The sequence below is a fragment of the Trichomonas vaginalis genome, chromosome I, assembly GCF_026262505.1.
Source record: "Trichomonas vaginalis G3 chromosome I, whole genome shotgun sequence".
In the NCBI taxonomy this organism is placed as follows: domain Eukaryota; phylum Parabasalia; order Trichomonadida; family Trichomonadidae; genus Trichomonas; species Trichomonas vaginalis.
The window spans coordinates 8730899-8755820 of record NC_067203.1 but is presented as its reverse complement, the minus strand read 5'-3'; the positions used below and the strand labels follow the sequence as shown (position 1 = coordinate 8755820).

The 24922-nt window shown below is 31.4% G+C and overlaps 12 protein-coding genes across 12 annotated transcripts, besides 2 other annotated features; 5 read left to right on the top strand and 7 right to left on the bottom strand.

Annotated features, from left to right (window-relative positions):
- Window positions 1-3397: 3397 nt before the first annotated feature.
- Window positions 3398-3445: a mobile genetic element.
- Window positions 3446-4896: 1451 nt separating this feature from the next.
- Window positions 4897-4938: a mobile genetic element.
- A 94-nt stretch (window positions 4939-5032) lies between these two features.
- TVAGG3_0953890 (uncharacterized protein) lies at window positions 5033-5948 on the bottom strand (the record flags this gene model as incomplete). The annotated part of the gene is made up of 1 exon (XM_001581622.1): window positions 5381-5845. The coding sequence occupies one exon, from the start codon at window positions 5843-5845 to the stop codon at window positions 5381-5383; it is 465 nt and encodes a 154-aa protein (XP_001581672.1).
- Window positions 5949-6391: 443 nt separating this feature from the next.
- Window positions 6392-7432, top strand: TVAGG3_0953880 (uncharacterized protein; the record flags this gene model as incomplete). Its single annotated transcript, XM_001581621.1, has 1 exon — window positions 6392-7432. The coding sequence occupies one exon, from the start codon at window positions 6392-6394 to the stop codon at window positions 7430-7432; it is 1041 nt and encodes a 346-aa protein (XP_001581671.1).
- A 1-nt stretch (window position 7433) lies between these two features.
- TVAGG3_0953870 (POZ domain family) lies at window positions 7434-9058 on the top strand (the record flags this gene model as incomplete). The annotated part of the gene is made up of 1 exon (XM_001581620.2): window positions 7628-9058. One exon carries the CDS (start codon window positions 7628-7630, stop codon window positions 9056-9058), a length of 1431 nt encoding a protein of 476 aa, XP_001581670.1.
- A 123-nt stretch (window positions 9059-9181) lies between these two features.
- TVAGG3_0953860 (UV excision repair protein RAD23 family) lies at window positions 9182-10333 on the bottom strand (the record flags this gene model as incomplete). Its single annotated transcript, XM_001581619.2, has 1 exon — window positions 9761-10306. The coding sequence occupies one exon, from the start codon at window positions 10304-10306 to the stop codon at window positions 9761-9763; it is 546 nt and encodes a 181-aa protein (XP_001581669.1).
- A 426-nt stretch (window positions 10334-10759) lies between these two features.
- On the top strand, window positions 10760-12175 carry TVAGG3_0953850 (uncharacterized protein; the record flags this gene model as incomplete). The annotated part of the gene is made up of 1 exon (XM_001581618.1): window positions 10760-12175. One exon carries the CDS (start codon window positions 10760-10762, stop codon window positions 12173-12175), a length of 1416 nt encoding a protein of 471 aa, XP_001581668.1.
- A 358-nt stretch (window positions 12176-12533) lies between these two features.
- Window positions 12534-13637, bottom strand: TVAGG3_0953840 (spectrin binding; the record flags this gene model as incomplete). Its single annotated transcript, XM_001581617.1, has 1 exon — window positions 12534-13637. The coding sequence occupies one exon, from the start codon at window positions 13635-13637 to the stop codon at window positions 12534-12536; it is 1104 nt and encodes a 367-aa protein (XP_001581667.1).
- A 430-nt stretch (window positions 13638-14067) lies between these two features.
- Window positions 14068-14796, bottom strand: TVAGG3_0953830 (uncharacterized protein; the record flags this gene model as incomplete). The annotated part of the gene is made up of 1 exon (XM_001581616.1): window positions 14068-14796. The coding sequence occupies one exon, from the start codon at window positions 14794-14796 to the stop codon at window positions 14068-14070; it is 729 nt and encodes a 242-aa protein (XP_001581666.1).
- An 832-nt stretch (window positions 14797-15628) lies between these two features.
- TVAGG3_0953820 (spectrin binding) lies at window positions 15629-17015 on the bottom strand (the record flags this gene model as incomplete). Its single annotated transcript, XM_001581615.2, has 1 exon — window positions 15912-17015. One exon carries the CDS (start codon window positions 17013-17015, stop codon window positions 15912-15914), a length of 1104 nt encoding a protein of 367 aa, XP_001581665.1.
- Window positions 17016-17391: 376 nt separating this feature from the next.
- On the bottom strand, window positions 17392-18683 carry TVAGG3_0953810 (positive regulation of cilium movement; the record flags this gene model as incomplete). The annotated part of the gene is made up of 1 exon (XM_001581614.1): window positions 17427-18683. The coding sequence occupies one exon, from the start codon at window positions 18681-18683 to the stop codon at window positions 17427-17429; it is 1257 nt and encodes a 418-aa protein (XP_001581664.1).
- Window positions 18684-19065: 382 nt separating this feature from the next.
- Window positions 19066-20710, top strand: TVAGG3_0953800 (uncharacterized protein; the record flags this gene model as incomplete). Its single annotated transcript, XM_001581613.1, has 1 exon — window positions 19079-20710. The coding sequence occupies one exon, from the start codon at window positions 19079-19081 to the stop codon at window positions 20708-20710; it is 1632 nt and encodes a 543-aa protein (XP_001581663.1).
- Window positions 20711-21019: 309 nt separating this feature from the next.
- Window positions 21020-21866, bottom strand: TVAGG3_0953790 (transcription factor DP family; the record flags this gene model as incomplete). The annotated part of the gene is made up of 1 exon (XM_001581612.1): window positions 21183-21821. One exon carries the CDS (start codon window positions 21819-21821, stop codon window positions 21183-21185), a length of 639 nt encoding a protein of 212 aa, XP_001581662.1.
- A 130-nt stretch (window positions 21867-21996) lies between these two features.
- TVAGG3_0953780 (uncharacterized protein) lies at window positions 21997-24633 on the top strand (the record flags this gene model as incomplete). Its single annotated transcript, XM_001581611.1, has 1 exon — window positions 21997-24576. One exon carries the CDS (start codon window positions 21997-21999, stop codon window positions 24574-24576), a length of 2580 nt encoding a protein of 859 aa, XP_001581661.1.
- Window positions 24634-24922: the final 289 nt, after the last annotated feature.

Sequence of the window (24922 nt, the reverse complement as noted above, 5' to 3'; positions counted from 1 at the left end):
TGCATGCTCTCTCGTTTTGGTTGAAAATCAACTCAATCTTAAAATGAACTTCTTCATTCTTTACAATAAATTCAATTTTTTTCGAGATATATCTTTATCTACCCCTATGTGAGCTGCATATTCTTTCTCGCTAAATTCTTTTGATTCTTTAGAGCTAAAAATCAAGTTTAATAAAAATAATGTTTATTCATAATTTTGAAAACCAAATTCAAATTTGAATGAGAATTTTTGAAAAAATATAGAATATTTCAATAGTTTGGAATCTCTTCAACTTCCCACTGCTTATTAACACATTTTTTCCAGAGCGGTTTATCATCCTTGGTCCATTTCTTAAATTTGTTGTAAACCTCTCTTGGAGTGTATGGTCGAACTCCAATTTTTGGATGAGCGCCATGTGGCATGTCATTGTATTTTTTCCTGAATTCTTCCAATTCCTGATTGATGCTCTCAAATTCTGAAGACTTTGGAGCATTTTTGTCCAGTGATGGCCAGAGGCGTTCAATTTTGCCATTTTGACGTGGCATGTATGGAGCTGATTTTCTGATTTGAATGTCATAAGTACTCAAAAATTTTGTGAACTCTCCCTCATTTTCTTTACCGTTATCTGACCAGAAACAGAAAGGTGCTCCATATTTTTGAACTGTTGCAATTGCCACTTTTGAAGTTTCTGTTGAACTTTTGTTACGAAGCAATTTCAATGCTAACAAATAACGACTTTTGTCATCAATTATTCCATAAACCGGTAAAGTTTCTGGTTCTTTCAAAAAATGAATATCCACATGCCAGATTGTATTTGGAAGAATTGCTTCATAATCCACATAATATGCTTTTGGATTACTTTTATCTTTTTCTTTGTAAATTCCCAGAAATTTTGCTGCCTTAATAACTGCATTGTAACTGATTTGAAATTGTTTTGGATTCATATTGAGAGTCCAATACAATTTTTGAACTCCACATTTGTAATTTTCATAAGAATTCTGAACCTTCAAAATTAATTCTGGAGTTAATTCCTCTTGTGGAGGACCACTTTTAATTTTTGGTGTACCACCGATTTCTTTGAATGCTTTTTTGAGAGTATTTCTTGAAATTTGTTTGAAAATTGTAACATTTTGATAAGAATATGGAACTTTTTTCAAAACTGTTGCGTATGTTAACTCACCACTTTCAAGTTTTTCATACATATATCTTACCCATTCATTTGGAATATGAGGTCTCGAGTTTTCTTTCATTTTTTTTACTTTACAAAACTGTTTATTTTTCAGAATTTTTAAATTTGAAAAAATCCATTCTATATCTGATAAATAATATATTATTTTTCAATCAAAATATTTTGATAAAGGTAGGGCAACGATAGAAAATTTTTGGAAAAAAAGTTCGGAAATCTTAAACGTATCATATTCCCTGCATGGTTTGGTATCTTCCGCCATGCGTTGTGCCAAACATATTGACACTTTCCAATAATTAATTTATGGTATGAGTCACAGAGTTAGATTATAAAAAGAAAGTAAATAATTGCAATTAGAAATCATATATGTCGGAAATCAAATGTTGATGAGCAGAAACCTTTTACTCATCATAAAAGAGATAAATCACTAAAGATTTGTATACATTAAAATTTGATATTTGGTGCTCGAAAACTGTCTGATGGGACTCCTCCAAAATAAACCAATCTATCGCTGAGGACCAAATTAGATGATGTGGATGGTGTATTCTCTAATTCTAACTTAGGAAGAATGGGAACAAAACGAATGACGACAACAACATGTCAAACATAGATTAAATATCTATGAATCAATAAAGTATACGTGCATTGAAGGTGATAACAATCACTTGAGGCTTATAACTCTTTGACTAAATTATGCAATAATTAAATATAATCATTTTTATATTTTTATACTGATAGTAATTAATATACTATCCTGCTTAATAAATGGTATGATCAAATTTGTTTGAAAATTTAATTATGTATATGAAACTATGTCTTCTATATAAAAATCAAAATTTTCGGACGAACCTAGATTGAACCTTTATGAAAATCTATCATTTTTGTTAATTGAGTTAATATGAATCTTTTACATATGTATATATAGCATTGATAGCTTATATAATCATGGTTTATTCCATATTAACATATTTTTTCAGTTAAATTTGTTAATAATATCATGTAACAAATTAATTCAAGATTAGAATGTCTACAAAATGCTAACAAATAAGAACAAAATACGATTTCTCGACTTAAATTTTAATATGGAGTAGTTTTTCGTTTAAATCTAATTAAAAATGAATAAAAACTTATCTTGTACTATTTTCATTCAAAGATTTTAATAATGTAAATCATGCATTTTCATAATTCAGTACAGTTCTTTTTAGAATTAAAGTTGATGAGGATGATATTTGTGATTTAAAATAATTTGTTAATGTTCACCTTTTATTCATCACCTTGTGGTATGCCCTAAAGCAATAGCATTATCAATTCTGCTGAATTGATCAACTCAAAATTCCAAAAAAAATTCAAAATTTCAAAAATGAAATTAAACAATTTGAATTTTCACATGAAAAAATCAATTTCGAAAAAAATTTGGAAAATCAAAGTATTTGATAATTAGTCAAATACAATAATCAATTTACATCGTTTTTACTCATAAAAAACAACTAATTTTTGATTTTGATATCATATTTGATAAATACTCATTCCAGAGTTGACGTAATGTATTAATTATTGTTAGAGATATTGCTTTCGCAGCAAAATTCTTATTTCATGAAAGAAAAAAAAAATGATTTTATTCCAACAAAAACAAGTAAACAGATGAATGGAAACGTACTATATTTTCATAAATGTAGTAATCAGCGTGTCGCTTTTGTTTATCATGTTCGAGTCAAAATGTATTAACTTGTAATAAGAAATATTCGAAGATTATATGAAGTATTGAGCATTCTTTGTAGAAATATTTGTAATTCATTACTAACATATATAATAAAGTTGTTTTTTTTTCCTTATTGCAATAATTTTGTCTGATTTTAATAACTTTTCATGTATACGAGTTGTGTGAATATGCATCATAATATGCGTAAATATACTTATTTGCGACGAATAATGTGGTTGCATAATGGAGGTGCTAAATTTTGATTTTTAATATGGGGCTTTGGTATGTATAATCATGTTCTTATCTCAACGTAGGAGTATTGGTGCAATATGATTAAAATTTACGAGGTTGATCTTAAATTGAATAATTCTGGAGTATAAATCACAATGCAGCTAATTCTATGTTAAAGATAGATACAGATTGTAGTAATCAATTAGGGAGTACAAATTCATTCTTTCATTTCTGTCGTATTGAGCATAAAGGAAGAGATCATATAACCCTAGAAAAAAAGCCCAAATTTGTCACTTTTCATAGTACGTTAAACTCAATTCGCTCGGCGAATGCCGAGCACACGTACTCATCATTCAATATAATATTCTCATTCTTTGGTTATTATAGTGCCAGACAACACAAGATTTCAAAGAATTACTTGAGTTTTCAATTAATCTTAATCCGATTTTAGATTTATCGAGAACTCCATCATCACAATCACATACTTCAGTGCGGTAACTACAATTATCCATATACAGAAGGAAGTTCTTTTCGAACAACTCATTTGGAGTCTGTTTTGGAAAGAACTTCTTTCTGTCCGACTTAATTTCATAGTTCCTGATCAACCAAAAGACAGAAACCACACACTATCTACTTAGGAAAGGAGTTCTTTCTAAATCTTCCTTAAATTGAGATTTTACGAGAGATAACCCTTCTATTGCACTTAAAAATAAACATTTTGATATCTTTAGTATCACACATGGTCATATATAGTATTTCATCTACATGAATACATTCATCTTTCGAAGTCTCTCATTAAATGGGAGGCTTCGAAAGATGAATCGTTTTATTCATACAACTTTAAATCTCGAACACATTTAGAGAGTGAGTATATCATTTTATTCTTGTTTTGAGTTTATTCTGATTCAAAATTGCAGTGAAAACAGAAGTTCACACATCATATCTGAATGTGAGCTCATCTATACTTATACGATCTCAATACCTCCACTCTAAGCATAAGAGGTGAAGTTATATAAAAATTATCAGATGCGTTGAAGTCTCAAAAGAATTGCCTGAATGCTTGTTTCATATTTGTCCAAGTAGTTTCAATGAATAAATGTATTGTTTTTTATAATTTCGATTTATTTTTAGAAAATATTCAATATAAACCTTTATTGTGTTATTTACATCTCATAAATTCTCTGTCTAAATCATATAAAAGCGCGTTTTACCCCTAAATTCAAGAAATTCATTCAATATTCATGGTATATTTATTAAATTTATACGATTTACTAATAATTAATATTATATCCTCATAAATAGCAATATATTTTGGTAATCTATGATAATCATATACAATATTTGAAATCAAATTTTCATTAGTTTAGGTTCCTTGTTAATAGTAAACCATTATATTTATTACTAATAATAAAATCTATGTGTCGTATTGAAATTCAATAAAATTACTTATTCGGTCCAAAAAAACAAATTAGATAAAATTTTTCTCTTTTTATGTAATTTTTGTTTTTCATTTTTCTCAAGATCCTAAGTTATCTTCTAACTTTTGACATCATATCCTATCATGCTAGGCTATATATTATAGCATATCCAAAAGGCAAGGAAATCTATCAGAGAAGCCTTTTTGACCTATCGTTGCCCTACCTCTATTTTGATTATCATCTCAAAAGTGTTCTCAAAACCTAGTTTTTCTTATTTTGGATAATCTTAATATTTATATTATTATAAACTAATTGAACACCATATGTTTTTGTATACTTTTACAAAAAAATTGATAGATTTGTGATACTTTCCCCAACGATAGAATTGAATAGCTTACATTTTGACAGAACTTAATATGGAACAAAAATTATAATATATTTCTCTTATCAGCAAGCTGTCGAGATAACTTAATGAAAACCATCATTTTTAAAAAAGATAAATTGAAATAATTTTTAGAGCAAACAAAAAGTTTATTCGATTCACATAAACAAACGTTTACAATGTTTGTAGTATATGCTTAGCTTTGCGCGGATCTACTGGAAAACCCTCAGTTATTGGAGAGATTTTCAAAAATTTCCTGTCTTATTCTAAAACTTATTCTATATACTTGACTTTTCGTAGAAATGTTCAATGGGTGGTGTTAAGGTTAACTAAATTTGGAATTTGATTACAACAAAATTAAAATAAATAACCTAAACTATATGAACTTGTTTTCCTTTCTTGTTATAATTTTTTTCTATTGTCATTTATTCGTCTTATCCTGCAAATTTAAATTATTCGGTTGTAGAACTTAAATTATGCATGAATCAGCTTGGTGGCCTGTTTCCATGTGTTATTGTAAAGTTTTGCGAATCTATAACAGAGATCAAATCCATTAATTGTCTTACGTAGGTTTTTTCTGCTGAAATCTCTTCACGTTTGAGTAATTTTCTTGCATAATCATTAAGAATGTCGTTTCTTTCCTTCAATGTTTCTTCTTTCAAATTTTGAATTAGATTCTTTTTTGTGAAATACAAATCCTTTGGAGGAACTTCTATCTTATATTCTGTATTGTTTGTTGCTCTAGTATTTTCGGTTTGAATTTCAATTTTGCCCAATACTTTTTCAAATGTCTTTAAAACGAGATCTTGTTCTGATTTTTCGCTAAATTCCTGCTCAACTGTTTCATTTATAAAGGATCTTAATGCTAATAGATCTTTGTCGTTTTTAAATTGATTAATTTTTTCTTCTACTTTTTTTTGATTGGCAACTGAGAATCTATATAAGCTCATATCTGATACTTCATCCAATAAAGAGTTCAGGTACTCATTTTCATAATTTTGCCATTCTTTATTTATCATAAGACAGGTAAGACGTAATTATTTTGAAATAATCCAACGGGATACTCCTCTCAAAAAAAATATCCCGATATGACCAAATAAATGATATCGTCGGATCAAAAATCTCAATTAATCTATGATATGATAATAATAAACATTGCTTAATCAGACGAATTTCACTCGCCTTAGTATTGTCACACCTAATTACAAAAGAATACTTTATTGATTGAATGATTTTGTAGATGAAACCGATATTTGATTAAATCAATTATACATTATCACAAATGAACTTGACCCATCGAATTTCACACTTTACTATAGCAATATCTCATGCACTTCCATAATCATTCGATTGAAAATGACTCCATGGGATTAGTTTTACAAGATTTAAGTAGATTTCTTGTTATTTTATATGGAGACAAGGAGTTTCATATATCTTGACATTCGATTAACGAATAATTTTTTTTTCTGAAATAATAAAATCTTGTACGTTTAACAATGCTTGGAAAGGCAAAACAGTCTCCCCGTGTTACCCCAAACAGGAAAACTGAAAAAAGCGCAGTTTCATCATCAAAGAAGGTCACACCAACAGGGAAATCTCCTTTAAAGCTAAAAAACTTATGTTCTGTAACACCAACTCAACGAAATGTTGTTGCCAAAGAAGAAAAACCGGCAGAAACACCATCCCAAATGGAATCACGAATCAGATGTGAGTTACGTCTTGAAATGCTCGTAAGAATGAGAGAAATGCAAGACTATTACGAATCAAAAATTGCAGATCTAACCGAGGCAATGGATAACGACTCATATACAATATCTGCTTTATACGGCAATGACAATAGTGATAGTGAATCATCCGAAAACAAAGTTAATCCAGAAATTCTTGAAATTACTAAGAAGATTGAAGAAGCAGTGGCTAAGAGAGATCAATTACTTAAGATTCTCGATGAGAAGAAGAGACAAAACGCTGCAATTGCTCAAGAAATACAAGCAGGCGCTGCTCAAAATGCTAAACTTATCGAACAAAGAAATGGACTACAGATGAGAGTTGATGCACTACGCAAGCAAAAGCAAGATGAAGATCTCAGAATCAATGCTGCAAAGGAAGAGCAGCAAAGATTTGAATTCCTCGCAAGTGAAAGCGCCAATGAAGAAAACATTCAAGCTCCAGTAGTAAGGAAGGACTCAAGTAGTTCATCACTCCAAAGAGGAATGTCACAAAAGTCCGTCGATAAAATTACAACCATCAAAGAAGAAGCATCCCAATCGAAATCAAGCAAGCTTAACCCGCACGACTCATCAAAGAAGGACAAAAAACCAAAGTCCAAAATTGTCAAGGGAAGTGAAAATTCAAATGTTGATCAAAATTCTCTAAACATTGCTAAGAAGATACCAAAAGAAAACACAGTTACAAACGTACCTGTAAATATTGCTCCTCAAAGAAGTATTACTGATACTGTGGGTGAATTTAATCAGAAACCTTATCGCATGAAGATCACTGCTCAACTTGTTCACAAGGCGAAGAAAAACAAAGATTAGAGAATCGTATATCAGCTCTATCCTCAATAAATGATTTGTTTAGTAAAGATCTTTTCTTGTAAAACGAGACATTATCACGATTTGAAGTGTGTTCGTATAGCTATCAAGCATTTTGGGTAATTTATATCAGCAAAAAATCGTTTTCTAATTTGAGCCTTTTTTTGATGCTGGTCAGAACTGTCACTTTTTTCTATAATGAAACCTGTTGAAATCTTTTCTCTTCAATTTCATCCTTCTAATTTAAAATCACTTCCATGTGATTTCGAAATTCGCGTAAAGGGTTCACCTCAGACAAGTTATAAAGTTCATTTATGTGTTCTTTCTGAATTTTCATCAAAAGTTCGTTTGTTAATACTAAATGATCCATGCAAGCGTTCAATAGAATATCCTGGAGCCGATCCTCTTGGATATTTGCAGCAATTAATTAAATATATGTATGGAGATGAAATCAATATTACTAACGAAAACGTATGTTTCTTTAATACTGCCGCCGCATTTTTCGACAACCAGCACTTATTAGATACGACGTCGAATTATATACAAAAGTTCGGTATTCAGCCAGATTTCTTCCAAAAATTACGTCAATCCGATCCACTTTACGTTCTTCCTCAGATTAGCTTAGCCGCACTCCAATTCGAAGCACTGAAGCAGCAATTACAACTAATGGATCTTTCTTTACCGATTTTAGATGAAATTTTAAGGAAACAAGACCTGTATTACGAGAACGAAGTATCTCTATTTTTATGGATGAATGGATTGGTAGAAAAGCATGGCCCTGAATACGTTCAATTATTTGCTCATTTAATTTTAGAAGATTTAGATTCCTCGTGTATGCATTTACTATACTCTAAAATTACGCCTGACTTGATAGGAGGAGCTCTATGGGAAGCAATTTGCAATAGATTAGTATATAGTGTTCCAACCGAAGAATCGCCTCACGTAAGGCACTGGTCACAGAACCAACAACAAGGATATCAGAACAATAACCAAACTAGGCCACAATTTAATAATTCGATTAATACATTTACTCCGCAGTCAAATCCGATTTCTCTTCCGAAATCCTCGCATTTCAAAGAGTATCCTAAGCAGCCTGGCCAATATTTCAACGGAATCTTCCAAGCTCTTACGAATACCTACGGAAAGAATCCATGTTCTGAGAATATTGTATTTATTGATGGCGGAGGTGGTCCAAAGTCTCGCTTCCTTCCTAGATTGCTTGAATACGAAGATATCAGTCCTTGGTGGAATAATTATAACGGATCTGGTTTTAATAAGAACGATCAATGGATAGAAATCACGTTTTACAAGCATCGTGTTATTCTTACTGGTTATACGTTCGCTTCTCCAATGAAATATCCAAATCAGTCGCAACCAAGATCTTGGAAAATTTTTGGATCGAACGACGACGGCCAAACATGGGAAATTATCGATGAGGTTGTAAACTCTGATGATATGAACTTTTCTAATGCAATTGCTTCTTTCCAAGTCAAAAAACGACCAGAACCTTATTCAAAGTTTAGAATAGTACAACTCGCAAGCCAGCTTAAGAAACCGTCTTTGGAATTATATCAGTTCTGTCTGAATGCTATAGAATTCTTCGGATATATAGAAGAAATCCAAGATTGAATTATTTTTTTTATTTTAGTTTTAGATTGACTAAATATTATATTGATATATTTGCGCTTTAGTTGCAAATATTCAGATTATTAAATTATTAAAAGTTTTTTTTAATATAAATCATTAGATATCCAACCTTCTCAGAAATTGTATCTGGATATGTGCATAATGTGTATAATCTGTAGCTGGGGTTTGAGGCCAATATTTTGGTTATAAGCTAGTATCCGTACCTTTTAAAAAAATCAATGTTGAGATAAAAAAAATTATGAAGTAGTTTTGGTGTTTCTATCTCTTTTTATAAAAAGCCTATTAGAAGTTTCCAATAATAATATGATTTCATATGGACTAAAGTATATAATAAGCATACATACACTCAATGGAAATAATTTCATCTGCGTGAAAATCGAAAATTTATATTGCTATAAAATTATTCATGTGAATCCTTGAAAAAAGCAATTCTATAGTGCTTTTATATGTTGTGCTCGTGGAACTTTCGTATCCTTTAGACATTTTCAAGCAGTACCATTAAATCTAGGCCACACTTTACGTCAACAGTTTGGTAATCTTTACAATTCTTTTTCATCAAAATGAACAAGCATTGATTTCAATAAATTCGATACATTGAAAGAATCAAAAAAATTGTGATGGCTTTTACACATAGTTTTCGAAATTTTTCTAAATTTATTCAAACAAAACAAAATTTAACAATAATTATAAAGATGTAAGAAGTGCATCTGCTGCACGATCAACTTCGTAGTTGTAAGATCGTAAAGCATGTTTGCATTTTTCGATTGGAAAGCCCATTTCTAAAAGTTGAGCGATAAGTTGATCAAAATTAGGAGGATCGAAGTTGTATTCTTTCTTTTTACTTGCGGATCTTTCATGATGTTTAGGTTCTGGATTTTCTGTTTCTGGAGCTGGAGAAACAGGTTCTGGGATCGGTTCTTCGACTGGTGGTGGATTTTGAACAGGCTGTTGTGGTTCTTCTATGATTTCTGGTTGTGGTTCAGGACGTTGAGGAGGTTCCTCAACTTTTTCTCTTTGTATTAATTTTGGACGTCGTAAGTTATGAAAAACTACATATGTATTTGGAGCATAATTGATATCTTCTATTTTTGTCGAATCTTCAAGTATAGATGCACCATAAACAAGTTGAAGTGGCTCAAATTCTTGATATCGCATTGTACCGATTTGCTTTTTTGCATCTAACACTGTTGCACCTGGTGGTATATCTATTGAAAGTGTAAATCCAGTCATAGATCGAAAATCAATTTTCATTTTTTGAGATTTTTGACAAGGTTATTTGAAAATTTTGAGAATAGCATTTTCATAACTGAATAACTTTTTTTATGTTATACTTTTAAATAGAATGAATAAAATTGTTAACTCTGATAAATTTCATGAATTTCGCTTATATTTTTGATTTTATTTATCATGTCAATAGGAATTTAAAAATATAAACGAGTTGTAGATTTAGTTTTTCTTGTAATTGATCTTTTTAATTCCAAAAATTTTTTGAAATCAAAATTTCGAAGTTAATTTTCAAATTATTTTAATTGATATCCTTCTTTTTGAATTTTTCTTGGAAAAATCTGAAACCTCAAAAAGGCATCTGAAGAGGAGGGCTTGCGACATAGACACCAAATATTGCTAAAAACAAAAATTTGATTTAGAGAGGGGGCACACCCAATATCCCCAGTTTTGGCAAAAATGAGTGATTCTCCACATTCAAAGCCTCCTACGGGCTCATTTAGAGATTCACCATTTCAGTTCAACAATATAACAAGTGAAACTCTTTATTGTGCTCTTTTTGAGTTTTTGCAAAACTCTCAACCTATAGTTGTTTGGAGATACAGAGATTTAGAGCAAAAGACGGAATTCGACTTAATGTGGTATATTATGTCAGTTCCTAATATCGCTCCAACATCAGAACCATTTCCAAAACCAACATTTATGTCTTCATCTTTCGAAAATTTCTCATTTTGCGCTATATATGCATTAATTCCCGATATTGAAGCAAGAGGATTCACAAGATCAATCTGTTTAACAGTTGTAACTCAAAAACCAGAAATTATTTACTCAATAAACTCATTATATAATGATAAACTCTTAAATATACTTGATCAAGCAAGAATAAACGCGGCATCATTATTCAAAGCAGAAATAGATCCTCATATCGAAGCAATAACTCAATATTTAAAGAATACAACAATTGATGAAAATGCGAAGCTACATTTCCAAACAAAACTCGAAAAACTATTAGAAATACGCGATAACTTTACAATCGAAACTCATTCAGTTAAAATTTCTAAAGAAAGATGCTTAAAATACGCAACTGAATTAATTAACTACGATTTAAGAAAAATAGAGTTCATGATTGATCTACCAGTGCTACAGAATCAGATTTTCTCTATTTTGAACATCCTTTCGCTTCCTACATCAGTAATTGCAACACAACTTTATATGCCGAGCATTGCAACGAGTGTCTACGTTCCAAACATCGAAATACCAGAAGGCAGAGGTCTTCTCCATCTCTACAAGAACAATTTACTGAAAAATTCCTTATATTCCATCATGACCGGCAAAACCCTCATAATTGTGTCCTCAACCCCCGATAATTGGAAGCCGTTAGCTTATTCCTTGGCTAGTTTGTCACCTTTCCGATGGAAAAACGACATTTTACAATTTAATTGTCCTGTTAAGCAAACAGACTGTTTATCAGCGACAATTGTTGTTGCACAGAACATAATAGGCGCAGATTCATCATATGCTTCTGTTTTGAACATGGATTCTTTAGTATTTCAGGGAAAACAGTGTCCGGAGAAGTCCTGCATCAATAAATTCCAGTTATCCGACAAACATAATGAAGGAACATTTTGGTTACGTCTAAACTACGCAATAAGGAACGTAAAAGAAAGATTTTCCAGATTTACTTTGATTCATTTAACGAGAACTCCTCCAAATGAAGAGGAATTGAACTCATTGTTACAACAATCAGGTTTTAATCAGTGCGATATCCCAATTTTCGCATTTTGGACAGCTTCTTCTCGAAACTCTGAAAGAAGACCTCTAATCATCTCTGTTCCTCAATCTCAATCACAATCACTGTTTTCATCACCATTCTAACATTTTAATCATTGTTTATATATTTGTTTATAAAATAAATATGTTTTTTTTTATTAATATAAATTGTTGTTTTTTACTATATCAAAAATAATAATTATAATTATCAAGATAAAGATAAATATCATTCTGTAAATCCTTTACTTCGAAGAAGTTCTACAATTCGTTGATGATTATAACTTATTGCTGATGCAAGTGGTGTTTGATTTTGATCATTTTTAGCATTTTTCTCTATATTTGGTTGATTACATAGATATTCACAAACATCATAATTATTACTATAAATTGCTCCATGAAGAGGAGTATCAATCCAATCACATTTAACATTGATATCTATGAAGTTAAGAGCAAATTTAACTCCTTATAAGTTTCCTTTATAACAAAAACAATGAAGGGTTGTCCAATTGCCTGTACTTTTACTTCTTATATCAGCACCATTTATATACAAATGTTTCACAAGAGAAAGATTATTTCTATATGATGCTTCAAGGATCATATTATAGTCACAATCACCACGAACATCAGAATATTTCTCATCAACTGCAAGTTTGATTGTTAAAAGATCTCCTTCATTTGATGCCTTTGCAAGTAATTCATATATTTTACCAAAATTATCTTTTGCTTTCGTTAAACTTCTTAATTTTCTTATATTTTCATCTGGTGAGTCAATCCAGTGAAGTTCATTGATTGAAGAAAGTTCTAGTTTATGTGGAAGCGGCGAATGTTGAAGAAGTGCACGTTTGAAGATTTGACTAGAAATAGATTCAAGTTTGTTTGCTTCTGCATAGTTTGAAATATCTTCAATAACATTTTTGCTGCAAAATTCGATTCTGACATATTTAAGTAATTCGAAGTAAATATTATCATGTTTGCTCATAGAGATGATCGTTTTGCATAAAGAGTCTTCTGTTGATATTTTAAGAGATTTAGATATCAATACACTCTCAAAGAAGTCGTATCCATATCTTTTGATTGTTTCTATCTTGTATTCTTCTTTGAGAAAACTCATCCTCGATGCAAAGAAAGAAATGCACTCATTGATCTTATTTGTGTCATTTTGAACTGAAGCAGCATCATATATGTCGTAAAAGTTTTCTAAGTTGATTTCAATATAAGTCTTGACAAAGTCACAGAAAACATTGATGAGGAACTCATTTCCGATTGCTAAACCCACCTCGAAAATGTCTCTATTGTGTTTTCTGTCGTTTTCATAAACAAGTTCTCCACTCTTGAAAAGATCCGAAATTATTTTTAATGTATCATTGCAAGACAGATTTAGATCAAGAACTAATGAATTGAATCTCTGATCAAGACGATACGCATCATATGCAGTTTTTGAACTGATGATTGAAATGTATTTTGAAGAAGTCATGTTTTGTTTGTTAATTATGATAGAAAGATCATGGTCATCTTTAATTATATTACCCCTCATGATCTCTGGATACTTCAATTTCACAATTACCATTATTTTTTATGTTTTTTTTTAAATCACAATGGTGGCAATTTTTTTTCTCTCAAAAATCACAAATACTGACAGTTCACATATTATATCTAAACATCAGACAGTTAACAAACTCCACCAGCATACATGGAGTATATTGCAAATGGCTAGTCTCATATGAAAAAACCGCGTTTAAAATATGATTATTTCATAAAACTGGAATTAATTCGATAACTCTGGAATCTTAAGGTCTATTATCCAGCGTTTAGCAAGCTATTTATATATGATAATAGTTAACGATATGAATGGCCCATTCTGTGTAAAGATTTGCGCAAATATACTCATGAAAATTGAAAAAAACTAGGAAATATAGATTCTTTGAGATGAAACAGATTTATAAATTAGCTGTAAAAAATAAGAAAGTGATTTGAAACAGAGAATCTAATATAATAATTTATTCAGTTTTAATTTTTCCTTCTTCTTCTTGGGCTTTACGTTTGGCTTCTTCCTCTTCCATCTTCTTTAATAATTCGCGAGCTTCTTTGATCTTTGCATCGCGCTGGGCTTGAAGCTTAACCATTTGAGTGTATTGGGCTTCATCTGGTTTAATAATATCTGATAAATCAGACATCTTGTAAAGTCCTGCCGAAATAGCTACTAATACCATGATGAACAAGAAAATATGATAGTAATAATGGAAAATATTTTCTTGAGTGGTTGATTCGAGCAAAATAGTTGTAATATTGTCTGTAAACTGATCTGTTATTGTGAACATCATGTTTCTTCCCTTAAATAAGCCAGTTAATGCGTCATTTGATGGAATAAACCGACCACGAATTGTAAATACACCATCGGTATAGTTTAACTTAAATAATGCGACTTCTTCGTCAAATCTGTTTGTAATTGAGAGCATTGATTGGTTATTATCTTCGATTTTGAAGAAATACTGGCTATCAATTGATTTATCGGGTGAAGATGCAGCTATTGATGAGAATCCTCTTGATTCTTCTGTGTTAAATGTAACGTTTATTGATTGATAATCAGTATCTCCAATATTTGAAGTCGGAGAGTAAACAACACGGCCAATCCAGGCTCCATTGACATCCCTAAGGAATCTTTCGGCTGGTGTTCTTGATTTCCAATAGCTGAATATGATACCAAAGAAAGTTGAATTCGAACTCATATCTAAAAAGTGACAGAATTTATCGATAACAAAATTTTTGTAAAAAATAAAAGGGGGATAAAGAAAAAAAAGGGGATATTTATTAATGTCAAAAGAAATTACTGATGATTTTAATGATGATCCAAATCTTGCAGATGAACTTATTAAAACATATGATGACACTGTATTTGCTCTTCGCAATTTCCTCCCAAACAAATCAAAAGACGAAATCGAGCAAATTATTTGTCAGGTTATAGAAACTGGGGCAATGCCATTTATCCAAAAATAACTGGATAAATGACTATATAGTTGTCAATTATTCGTTTTGTTTGCATTTATTATTCGATGTTCAAATAATCAAGAATCGCGTTAAACACTCATTGAACTAGTTGTGTTGTTATTTGTATTTTAGTAAATTATATTTTAATAAATCTCTTTTACAATAAATTTAAAAATATAATTTAAAGCTAACAATATTATCAGAAACTGATATATTTTTTTCTAGCTTCTGGGTTGTATCTTTGATTTTTTGTTGATGAACAAAAAGCATAAAATAAATCATTCCATTTGAAATATATCGAAGTGTAATATTATTTCAAAGGGAATATCTACAAATGAAGAGGAATTGAACTCATTGTTACAACAATCAGGTTTTAATCAGTGCGATATCCCAATTTTCGCATTTTGGACAGCTTCTTCTCGAAACTCTGAAAGAAGACCTCTAATCATCTCTGTTCCTCAATCTCAATCACAATCACTGTTTTCATCACCATTCTAACATTTTAATCATTGTTTATATATTTGTTTATAAAATAAATATGTTTTTTTTTATTAATATAAATTGTTGTTTTTTACTATATCAAAAATAATAATTATAATTATCAAGATAAAGATAAATATCATTCTGTAAATCCTTTACTTCGAAGAAGTTCTACAATTCGTTGATGATTATAACTTATTGCTAATGCAAGTGGTGTTTGATTTTGATCATTTTTAGCATTTTTCTCTATATTTGGTTGATTACATAGATATTCACAAACATCATAATTATTACTATAAATTGCTCCATGAAGAGGAGTATCAATCCAATCACATTTAACATTAATATCTATGAAGTTAAGAGCAAATTTAACTCCTTATAAGTTTCCTTTATAACAAAAACAATGAAGGGTTGTCCAATTGCCTGTACTTTTACTTCTTATATCAGCACCATTTATATACAAATGTTTCACAAGAGAAAGATTATTTCTATATGATGCTTCAAGGATCATATTATAGTCACAATCACCACGAACATCAGAATATTTCTCATCAACTGCAAGTTTGATTGTTAAAAGATCTCCTTCATTTGATGCCTTTGCAAGTAATTCATATATTTTACCAAAATTTTCTTTTGCTTTCGTTAAACTTCTTAATTTTCTTATATTTTCATCTGAGATGTCATTTCTGTGAAGTTCGTTGATTGGCGAAAGTTCTAGTTTATGAAGAAATGGTGGATGTTGAAGAAGTGCACGTTTGAAGATTTGACTAGAAATAGATTCAAGTTTGTTTGCTTCTGCATAGTTTGAAATATCTTCAATAACATTTTTGCTGCAAAATTCGATTCTGACATATTTAAGTAATTCGAAGTAAATATTATCATGTTTGCTCATAGAGATGATCGTTTTGCATAAAGAGTCTTCTGTTGATATTTTAAGAGATTTAGATATCAATACACTCTCAAAGAAGTCGTATCCATATCTTTTGATTGTTTCTATCTTGTATTCTTCTTTGAGAAAACTCATCCTCGATGCAAAGAAAGAAATGCACTCATTGATCTTATTTGTGTCATTTTGAACTGAAGCAGCATCATATATGTCGTAAAAGTTTTCTAAGTTGATTTCAATATAAGTCTTGACAAAGTCACAGAAAACATTGATGAGGAACTCATTTCCGATTGCTAAACCCACCTCGAAAATGTCTCTATTGTGTTTTCTGTCGTTTTCATAAACAAGTTCTCCACTCTTGAAAAGATCCGAAATTATTTTTAATGTATCATTGCAAGACAGATTTAGATCAAGAACTAATGAATTGAATCTCTGATCAAGACGATACGCATCATATGCAGTTTTTGAACTGATGATTGAAATGTATTTTGAAGAAGTCATGTTTTGTTTGTTAATTATGATAGAAAGATCATGGTCATCTTTAATTATATTACCCCTCATGATCTCTGGATACTTTAACTTGACGATTACCATTATATTTTTTAATATCACTATGGTGGCAAATTTTTTTCTCACAAAAATCACAAATATACTGACAGTTCACATATCATACCCAAAACATCAGACAGTTAACAAACTCCACCAGCGAAAATGGAGTATATAATATATGGCTAATCTCATATGAAAAAACTACATTTAAAATTCTCTCGAAAATCACAACTTTTGACAGTTCACATTTCTTTCTTTTTATCACATTTTGTTGATTTTTCATTTGATTTCTCTCAAAAGGTGATGAAGATAATTGTATGAGATGAGTGAAAACACAATTATCTTGACTGTCAGCCTAAATTGCATTGAATTGAGAAGTTAGAAAAACATTATCCGTATATAAATAATTAAAATACATAAACGCACAATTTATACAAATAACATTAATAATAGCAATCAAAATACATATTTGAGTGTTTTGAGAATAGATTCAGGTAATTTCATTCCAGGAAGCAGTTCAAGAGGCATTGAACGGGTCATTTCCAAAGCTTTCTCCCATTCTTTAGCGTTGGGATGGTTGGATGGATATACCAAATGGAACAAAGTGTTTTTTTCTACATCACTTCTTGTAAGTTCCATATTTTCTATTAGACTTGGTGTTTCTTTGACAAACTGTAACCAGGAATCTTTGTCCCAAGCCCATTTTCTCGCAGCCAAAGCCATTTGTGCATGATGAAGCGGACAACAGATTTTTATTGCATCTCTGATAGCGCCAACCTTCATTCTACGCTCTTTACCTCTATAATAATCAAGAGATGGTCGGTTGTTGACTTCCAAAATCCAAGGATTCAGATTTCGGTCGAGAAGTACGTCAAATCCAAGCAAATGGAAGCAGCGGGAGTATCCTGTCTTCGGACAGTATATTTCCTCCGATCTAACTAAGAATTCGTGGGCTGCAATAACGGTAGATACAATTGCGTTGTCAATTCTCTCCCAAACAGCATTTACATCAACTCCCATTGCTTCCATGCGAGGGAATATATCGGATACAAGCTGGGAAATCTCACTGATGTCACAATCAGGGTTTTCGGAATTTAATGAAACGTTTGTGAGTTGGCTGAAGGCAGTTCCTGTTTCAAACTTCTCAGAACAGAATCTGGCAAGGCCATTTCTATAAACATATATTCGTAAAGGCTCAATTGAAGCAATTAAAACGTATAATCTTAAATCGAATTTTGTACCATCAATAAGATACGAATCAATGTACTGTTGTGCAACAGCAAGTGAACTTTCATGAGGAACTTCAAATTTTTCGCCTGATTTGAATATAAGAATTTCAACTCCTTTAGAACCTCCATCTGGCTTGTAAATATACGTCTGTCCGGATGTTTGGAGTTCATGGAGAAAATCTTTGAGTTGAATTGGCAATATATATGATTTCGGAAGGAAATTATAAAGATTTGGAAAATGAGGTTGCATTCTCATGATAACTCGAGTATATGGACATTTTCTACATATAATGTTAATGCTTGGGATCCTATTTACAATTTGCCAAGGCTTAAGAGGACCAAAGAAATCACATTCTCTCAGTGAATCATGCCAAACAAGCATTGCTGTTGATTCCTTATCCTCTATTGATACATCAGCTTCAAGCATCGCTTCAAGAATTGACCGGAATTTACCACCTTCAATGGTAGCATAAATTCCGGTCATACAATGATAAATTTAATAAAACTTCACATAGCAAAATAATTAATTAATTAATCAAAGTGCAGGGGATATTCATAGACCACAATGCTAAAATATGAAAGATTTCGATATGAAATCTGATATGTTATTTCGGTACAATTTATATGAAATGGCAAATCAGTATCGATATTTATCGAATTTTATGTTAGGATTTTCGAATTTTATCAGATATTCAAGAACTTTATTTTTAAAAATTCTTCATTTTGAATATATTCTTGAACAAAAATTATTGATAAATCACATTTATTTAATATCCAAAATTAAATAAGCATTAATTAATTTTGACAATAATCAATTTACATTGTCAAATATTAGGAAACGGTTACTTAACGTTTGCAAATTCTTACATAATTTAGAATATGGAATCGGGTGAAAGACAGAAGAAAAGAATACGCGTTCCACGCCAAAAAGATTCAAATGGTAACCCGATACCACACAAGCATGTGCATAAATCAAAACTTTATAAACACAAAAATGGAGATCTTGCTTACGGTTCTGAAATACCTGAATCTACAAATGCAGTATCATATTATCCAAATACAACTGGAGATGTTACTAGTATATCTCTTACAACTCATAATTCAACAAATGATTCAAAAAGTTCGAAACATTCACACAAATCAAAACAATCATCATCTTCCAAGAATTCTTCATATACTGTCAAATCTGGCAAGCGTGTAATACATTATGATCCAGAATCTCCAGAATTTAATGGAAAACCACTTCATATCCTTGATAATTTGAGTGATTTATACTACGATAGTGCAGATGGCGATGACTTTGCACAACTTGAGAAAGATAAGAAGTTTAGTCCACAAAAATCACTTAAACCTGATATGCGTTTCAGAGGAAGGCACTACATGGATACTACAACAATGAGTGAATCGACAATCGATACAGTTCCATCTACAGCACCTACTACATCCGAAAATGAGATCAAATCTCGTTCAATTTCTTCATTTTCAACATCAGATTCAAATAACTTCATGAATTCATCCCATAGTACACAGACTTCAGAAGGAGGTGAGTCAAAAGGCAAGTCTCGCTCCAGTAAACATCGTGATTCCGCGAATTCATCGATGTCATCAAATTCAAAATCATTAAATCAATACCAGCTTGGCCAAATGAAGCCAACCGAAGTACAATATTCATTATTCGATGAATACGCATCCGGAAAAGCCATTACTCGTATCGATGATATCATTTTGACACAAGAAGGAGATTCAACCATTGATTCTGATTATATCCCAGCCAGACCACACGAGGACAACCAGCTCGATGATGCAGAAGAAGCCAGTGGCGTTTATATCGAAGCTTCTGACACTGGATACGATTATATCGGAGTTGATCCTGATACTGAGACAATTCCAACAAATGCCATACCTGTTGAACCAACAGATAAAGTATATTATGGTACAAACATGGAAACTGACGGTCTTGTCACTGTTGAAGAATTTGTATCCGCAACAAGCGGTTCTGCTGAATTTGTTGAAGATATGACTGCTTCTGATGGTCAGGTACTTGTTGAAGTTACTGATACATCAAATCTTAATAACGATAACACGATTGATGTACTTAATAAGAAAGATTTCGATAAAAAGTACGAATACGCCAAATCTGTTAGATCAGCTGTTGTTAATCGCAAAGACAATAGCAGTATCTACTCTAGCAAGGTAGGAGCTCAGTCAGTTAAGGTAAAACCAACAGATAATAAGAAATTAGAAAGTAAACCAGAAGAAAAAGAGTCAGAAACATCATATGAGAGTATCTCAACACTTGAAAAGACACATGACTCTGAAGAATCACCAGCTCCTGTAGAAATTCCACAGAATAATCAAAATGAACAAAAATCTAGTGTAAAATCTCAAAATGACATCGAATCTATTGTAGAAGAAGAGGAAGAAGAAGAGGAAGAGGATGATTACGAAGAAAAAGATGAAGAGGACGAAGAAGAAGAAGGTTATGAAGAAGATTCAGCAGATGATATGTAAATTGTTATATTTTAATTGTTTAAATAACAAATATTATCATTTTTTATATCATTTAACTATCATAATTCATTATTAATAGAATATCGAAAATTAATTTCAAAATTTATAATGATTTCCTTTGCTAATAAGAAATTAAAGCATCATTATTTGAATTTTATAATCTATAGTAGCTTCATTTAGCTAATAATTAATTTTTTAAAAATTATCACGAAAAAGATAAACATTTATAACAAAAAATTATTTAATACAAACAATAAAGAGATGCAATACAATTATTGCGAATAGTTTTTTGAAATTTGATATTTCGATGGAGACACTAAAAAATATTGGATAATAAGATAGGAAAAGCGATGTAAAATGTATTAGTAAACCGAAATCTATGAGTAAAAGTGATTCTTGACAAAATAACCCAATTGACATAAAGAATCATAATTTTCTGGATAAATCATAGTAACAAATATTATCTCAGAGCTTATTCTGGTATACCATACATTTCAGCAAGTACTTCTTTTGCGTATTTTTTGAAATATGCATTTGCTTCGAAAACTGATTGAATTTCTTCATATGAAAATGGTATTCTTGCAATGATATCAGCGGGCGAGAAGTAGCAAGATGGTTTATGAGCCATCTCAATTTTAATTTCGTGATCTTCTTCTTTTGAAGCTTGAATCTCTCTGCAAGTAGTTCCAAATATGATGACTCTCGCAGGTAATCCATTACTAGGTCTAACCTGAGGGAAATTCTTTCGAATCAAAGCTTTATAAGCAGCAAGCAATCGTAATTTATCGTGAAGGTTTCTTTCTTTCATTAGAAGTGATGGTGGTACATTTTGAGAAGGATCTTGACTTGGAGCATTTGGATTATTTAATCCTCTCCATGTAAGCTTTTTCCCATCCTTTTCTATAACACCTGTAGCTGATAGAACATTAATAACATCATAAATCCTTCTTCTTACTGTTTCTTGACTAAAGGAACCAGCAGCTTCCACAGCCAACAGATTAATTAGCATTGTAGCTATAGTTTCTGATGTAGTTGACTTCATACTTCGCATCAATTCAAGGAGGCGAGGTGCAATTGCCTTTAAACATATTTTATCCTTACTATCACTCATCGGGTTTTTCAAAAAAAGTGAACGTTTAAAAAATTTGGCGCCATACGATCATTTACATGGACACTCTAAATGCCAGTAATTTAGGATATAATATTATTAATTGATTGGTTACAAGTGTTATTACTTTCACTTCTTTTCAGATTGACGTAAAAAAAAATATTCAAGAAACGTGACAATGAATCGAGGTCCAAGTGGAGATTTATCCCAACCAAAGATTCAGCTCTTCAATCCTAATGTAGTAAAAGTTGAGAAAATACTCCAAAAAATAAGAAACACGTTAACAAATTATTTACTTCCTTCAGTTCAGACAGATTTTATTAATACAACATATTCACAGCTAATAGAAACTATTCCTTCAGCAGAAGATCCTGAAAGTTCATTTGACACATTCTGGGAAAGCTGGGTTCCTTTCAGAGAAGATGCGATTCAAGTTTGCTCACAGAGCGCTGTTGAATACTCAGGAGACTATGTATCTGAATGTTTTGAAGAAATTAATAAGATTCTTGACGAAATATCGAAAATGCCAACAGATGGAATTGCAACCAAGAGAAACATTGATGAGAATGTCCAGAAGATCAGCAAACTTACTTCTAGTATTAAGTCTCTTTTGGATTCTCAATATGATTCTGATTTAGACGAAAAACAACAATTGAAGAATTTATTGATGCAAAGGACGAAAATTAGACATTATAAGACCGATATTGTTAATAAATACACGCAATTCTTCGATTCAATTCAGCGTTCTAACTCTCAAAAACGAATTATCGAAATAATTGACAATATTTTCAAGAATATCAACTGTTTACCAGAACAAGAGAAATCCATGAAGAGCATACAAGCAGACCTCTCAAATGCAGAGGCCCAATTATATCATTTGTTCGAACCTCAAAATGTCAAAATCGAATTACTTAAAACAAAGAAGGCTTCGAAGATAGCTTCTTCTAATCCTTCTATACTTGTTGAAGAGGTCGATTCCGAAGAAGATGTTGACGATGAACCTCATTTTTACAATACTACCGAAGTTCCAGAGCGAATCGGAAAAACTCGTAATTTCGTATCGGATTCCGATAGAGATGAGGCCAAACCGCCGAATTCTACTCCAATCAAATTAAAAGCGGCCAGGAAGCATTTCGGAACGGATGACTACAACGAGATCAAGCTTGGCATCAACCAATCACCGAAACCATCCCCCCATTTCGATAGCATAAACGAATACGAAGTTGAAGAAGAATATTTCGAAGAAGAACAGAATTCTCAGAGCAGAAGTAGGTTTTCATCAGGTCTACAGTCAATAGATGACAATAAAATAAAGAATATTTCAGAAAGAGATATTCAAGAACAAGAATCCGACATTTTGACTGATAATTACAGTTCCTACAACAACAAAGAGTCATCATCAGTCATGGAAGACCAGCCACCTTACATTCCGCCACTTATGACTCCAGATATCTTAAAATCAAAGCCAAAACCGCAAAGAATGGCCAAAACCCCTCAACCGCAAGATTCAATACAACCTCTTGATTTATCCCAAGAGAAACTTGGCCTGAATCTTGAATTATCCGACGACGATAATGATATTGAACAAAAACTCGCGAGTAACAACATTTCTAAGAAGTACAAGAAGAACATTAACATGACAGCAAAGGCAATAACACCTAATGTCAACAGAATGAAGAACAAACAAAAACAAATTCATTCTAAACCGATAAAACTCGTTGAAGAAGAGAGTTCTGACGACCAAAATACACAAGAACAGAAGAATGATGATTCTAAGAACTACGAACTGATAATTAAACAATTAAAAGAACAATTAGCCCAAAAAGATGATAATTATGAGACATTAAGGGTCCAATTAGAAATATCATTCGAAGAGAACAAAGAATTGACAGAACAGAACAAGAAACTCGAAGCAAAACTCTTATCTAAGAAAGAAGTAACGATTGACCAACTTAAAATGCCAGAAGAGAGTGATTCCGAGTATTCTGATGATGACGACAACATAGAAAACGAGCTACGAACTAAAGTCGACGTTTTGGAGAAGGAAAGACACGAATTATTAAAGAATATTGAACAGATGACAGAAGAAAATGAAAAACTGGTATCAATGACCCAACAAATGCAACTCCATAATGATAGATCCGCTGAAGATAAAGACAGATTGAGACTTTACGAAGAAATGCAACAAATTTTATTGGCAGAAGTTGCAAGATGCAGGAAAGGCCAAGATGCAAATGTTTCTGATATCTTGGCTGCACTGTCTGCAACAAGAGAAGAGAATTTGATGCTTAAAACACAAAAAGCAAAATTATTAAATGACAAAGGTATTAAAAACATCGATTCGATGCTTAGCGAGAACCAAAGATTAATAGATGAGAACGCAGACCTCAGGAAGAAGATTGGAACCCTTAAATTACAAATTGGAAAGAATCCAGGAACTTTTGAAGCTCTTAGACGCGCATTGCTTTCCTCAATGATGAGCGAGATCAATATGAGGATGCAAATGCAGCTAATGGCCATTTCAAAGGTCGAATCAAACGGAAATAACCAAATTGAAGAACTGAAGAAGAACTTTGAACAAACAGTTACATGGGCAAATGAACAGCAGAAACAAGCCCAGATGGAATCATCAAAAGCTGATATAAACGAAAAACAGATAAGAGATATCAAAGAAAGACTTGTTCGTGCAGCCAAAGAGAAAGGCGTTAATGTGGATAATATGGATTCATTAGAAATGTTGGATGTTCTTTTGAGTTAATTTAATATATTTTTTTTTTTTTGTATTGTTTTTTATTTATTGATAAATATGTTTGATATCATTAACCAATGCATAAATTTTTAAGTAATAAATCAAAAAGCCGAAACTTCTTTAACATGTGGAATGGGAAAGGGAGGAAAGTTAGGAAGCGTTGTTTGGCCTCCATTGAGAATCTTTTTGATAGAGTGCTCAAGTCATATGGTTTTTATAAGGATGTACTTATGCCCCTATGACATTGTCTTCAATTCAATTGTTTAAATCCTCCTTTTTTTCCGAAAAAAAATCCTTGTAAACTTTCGAACTCTAAAAATTTCATGAAAAATCAACCTGAGCTTAAATATATCCA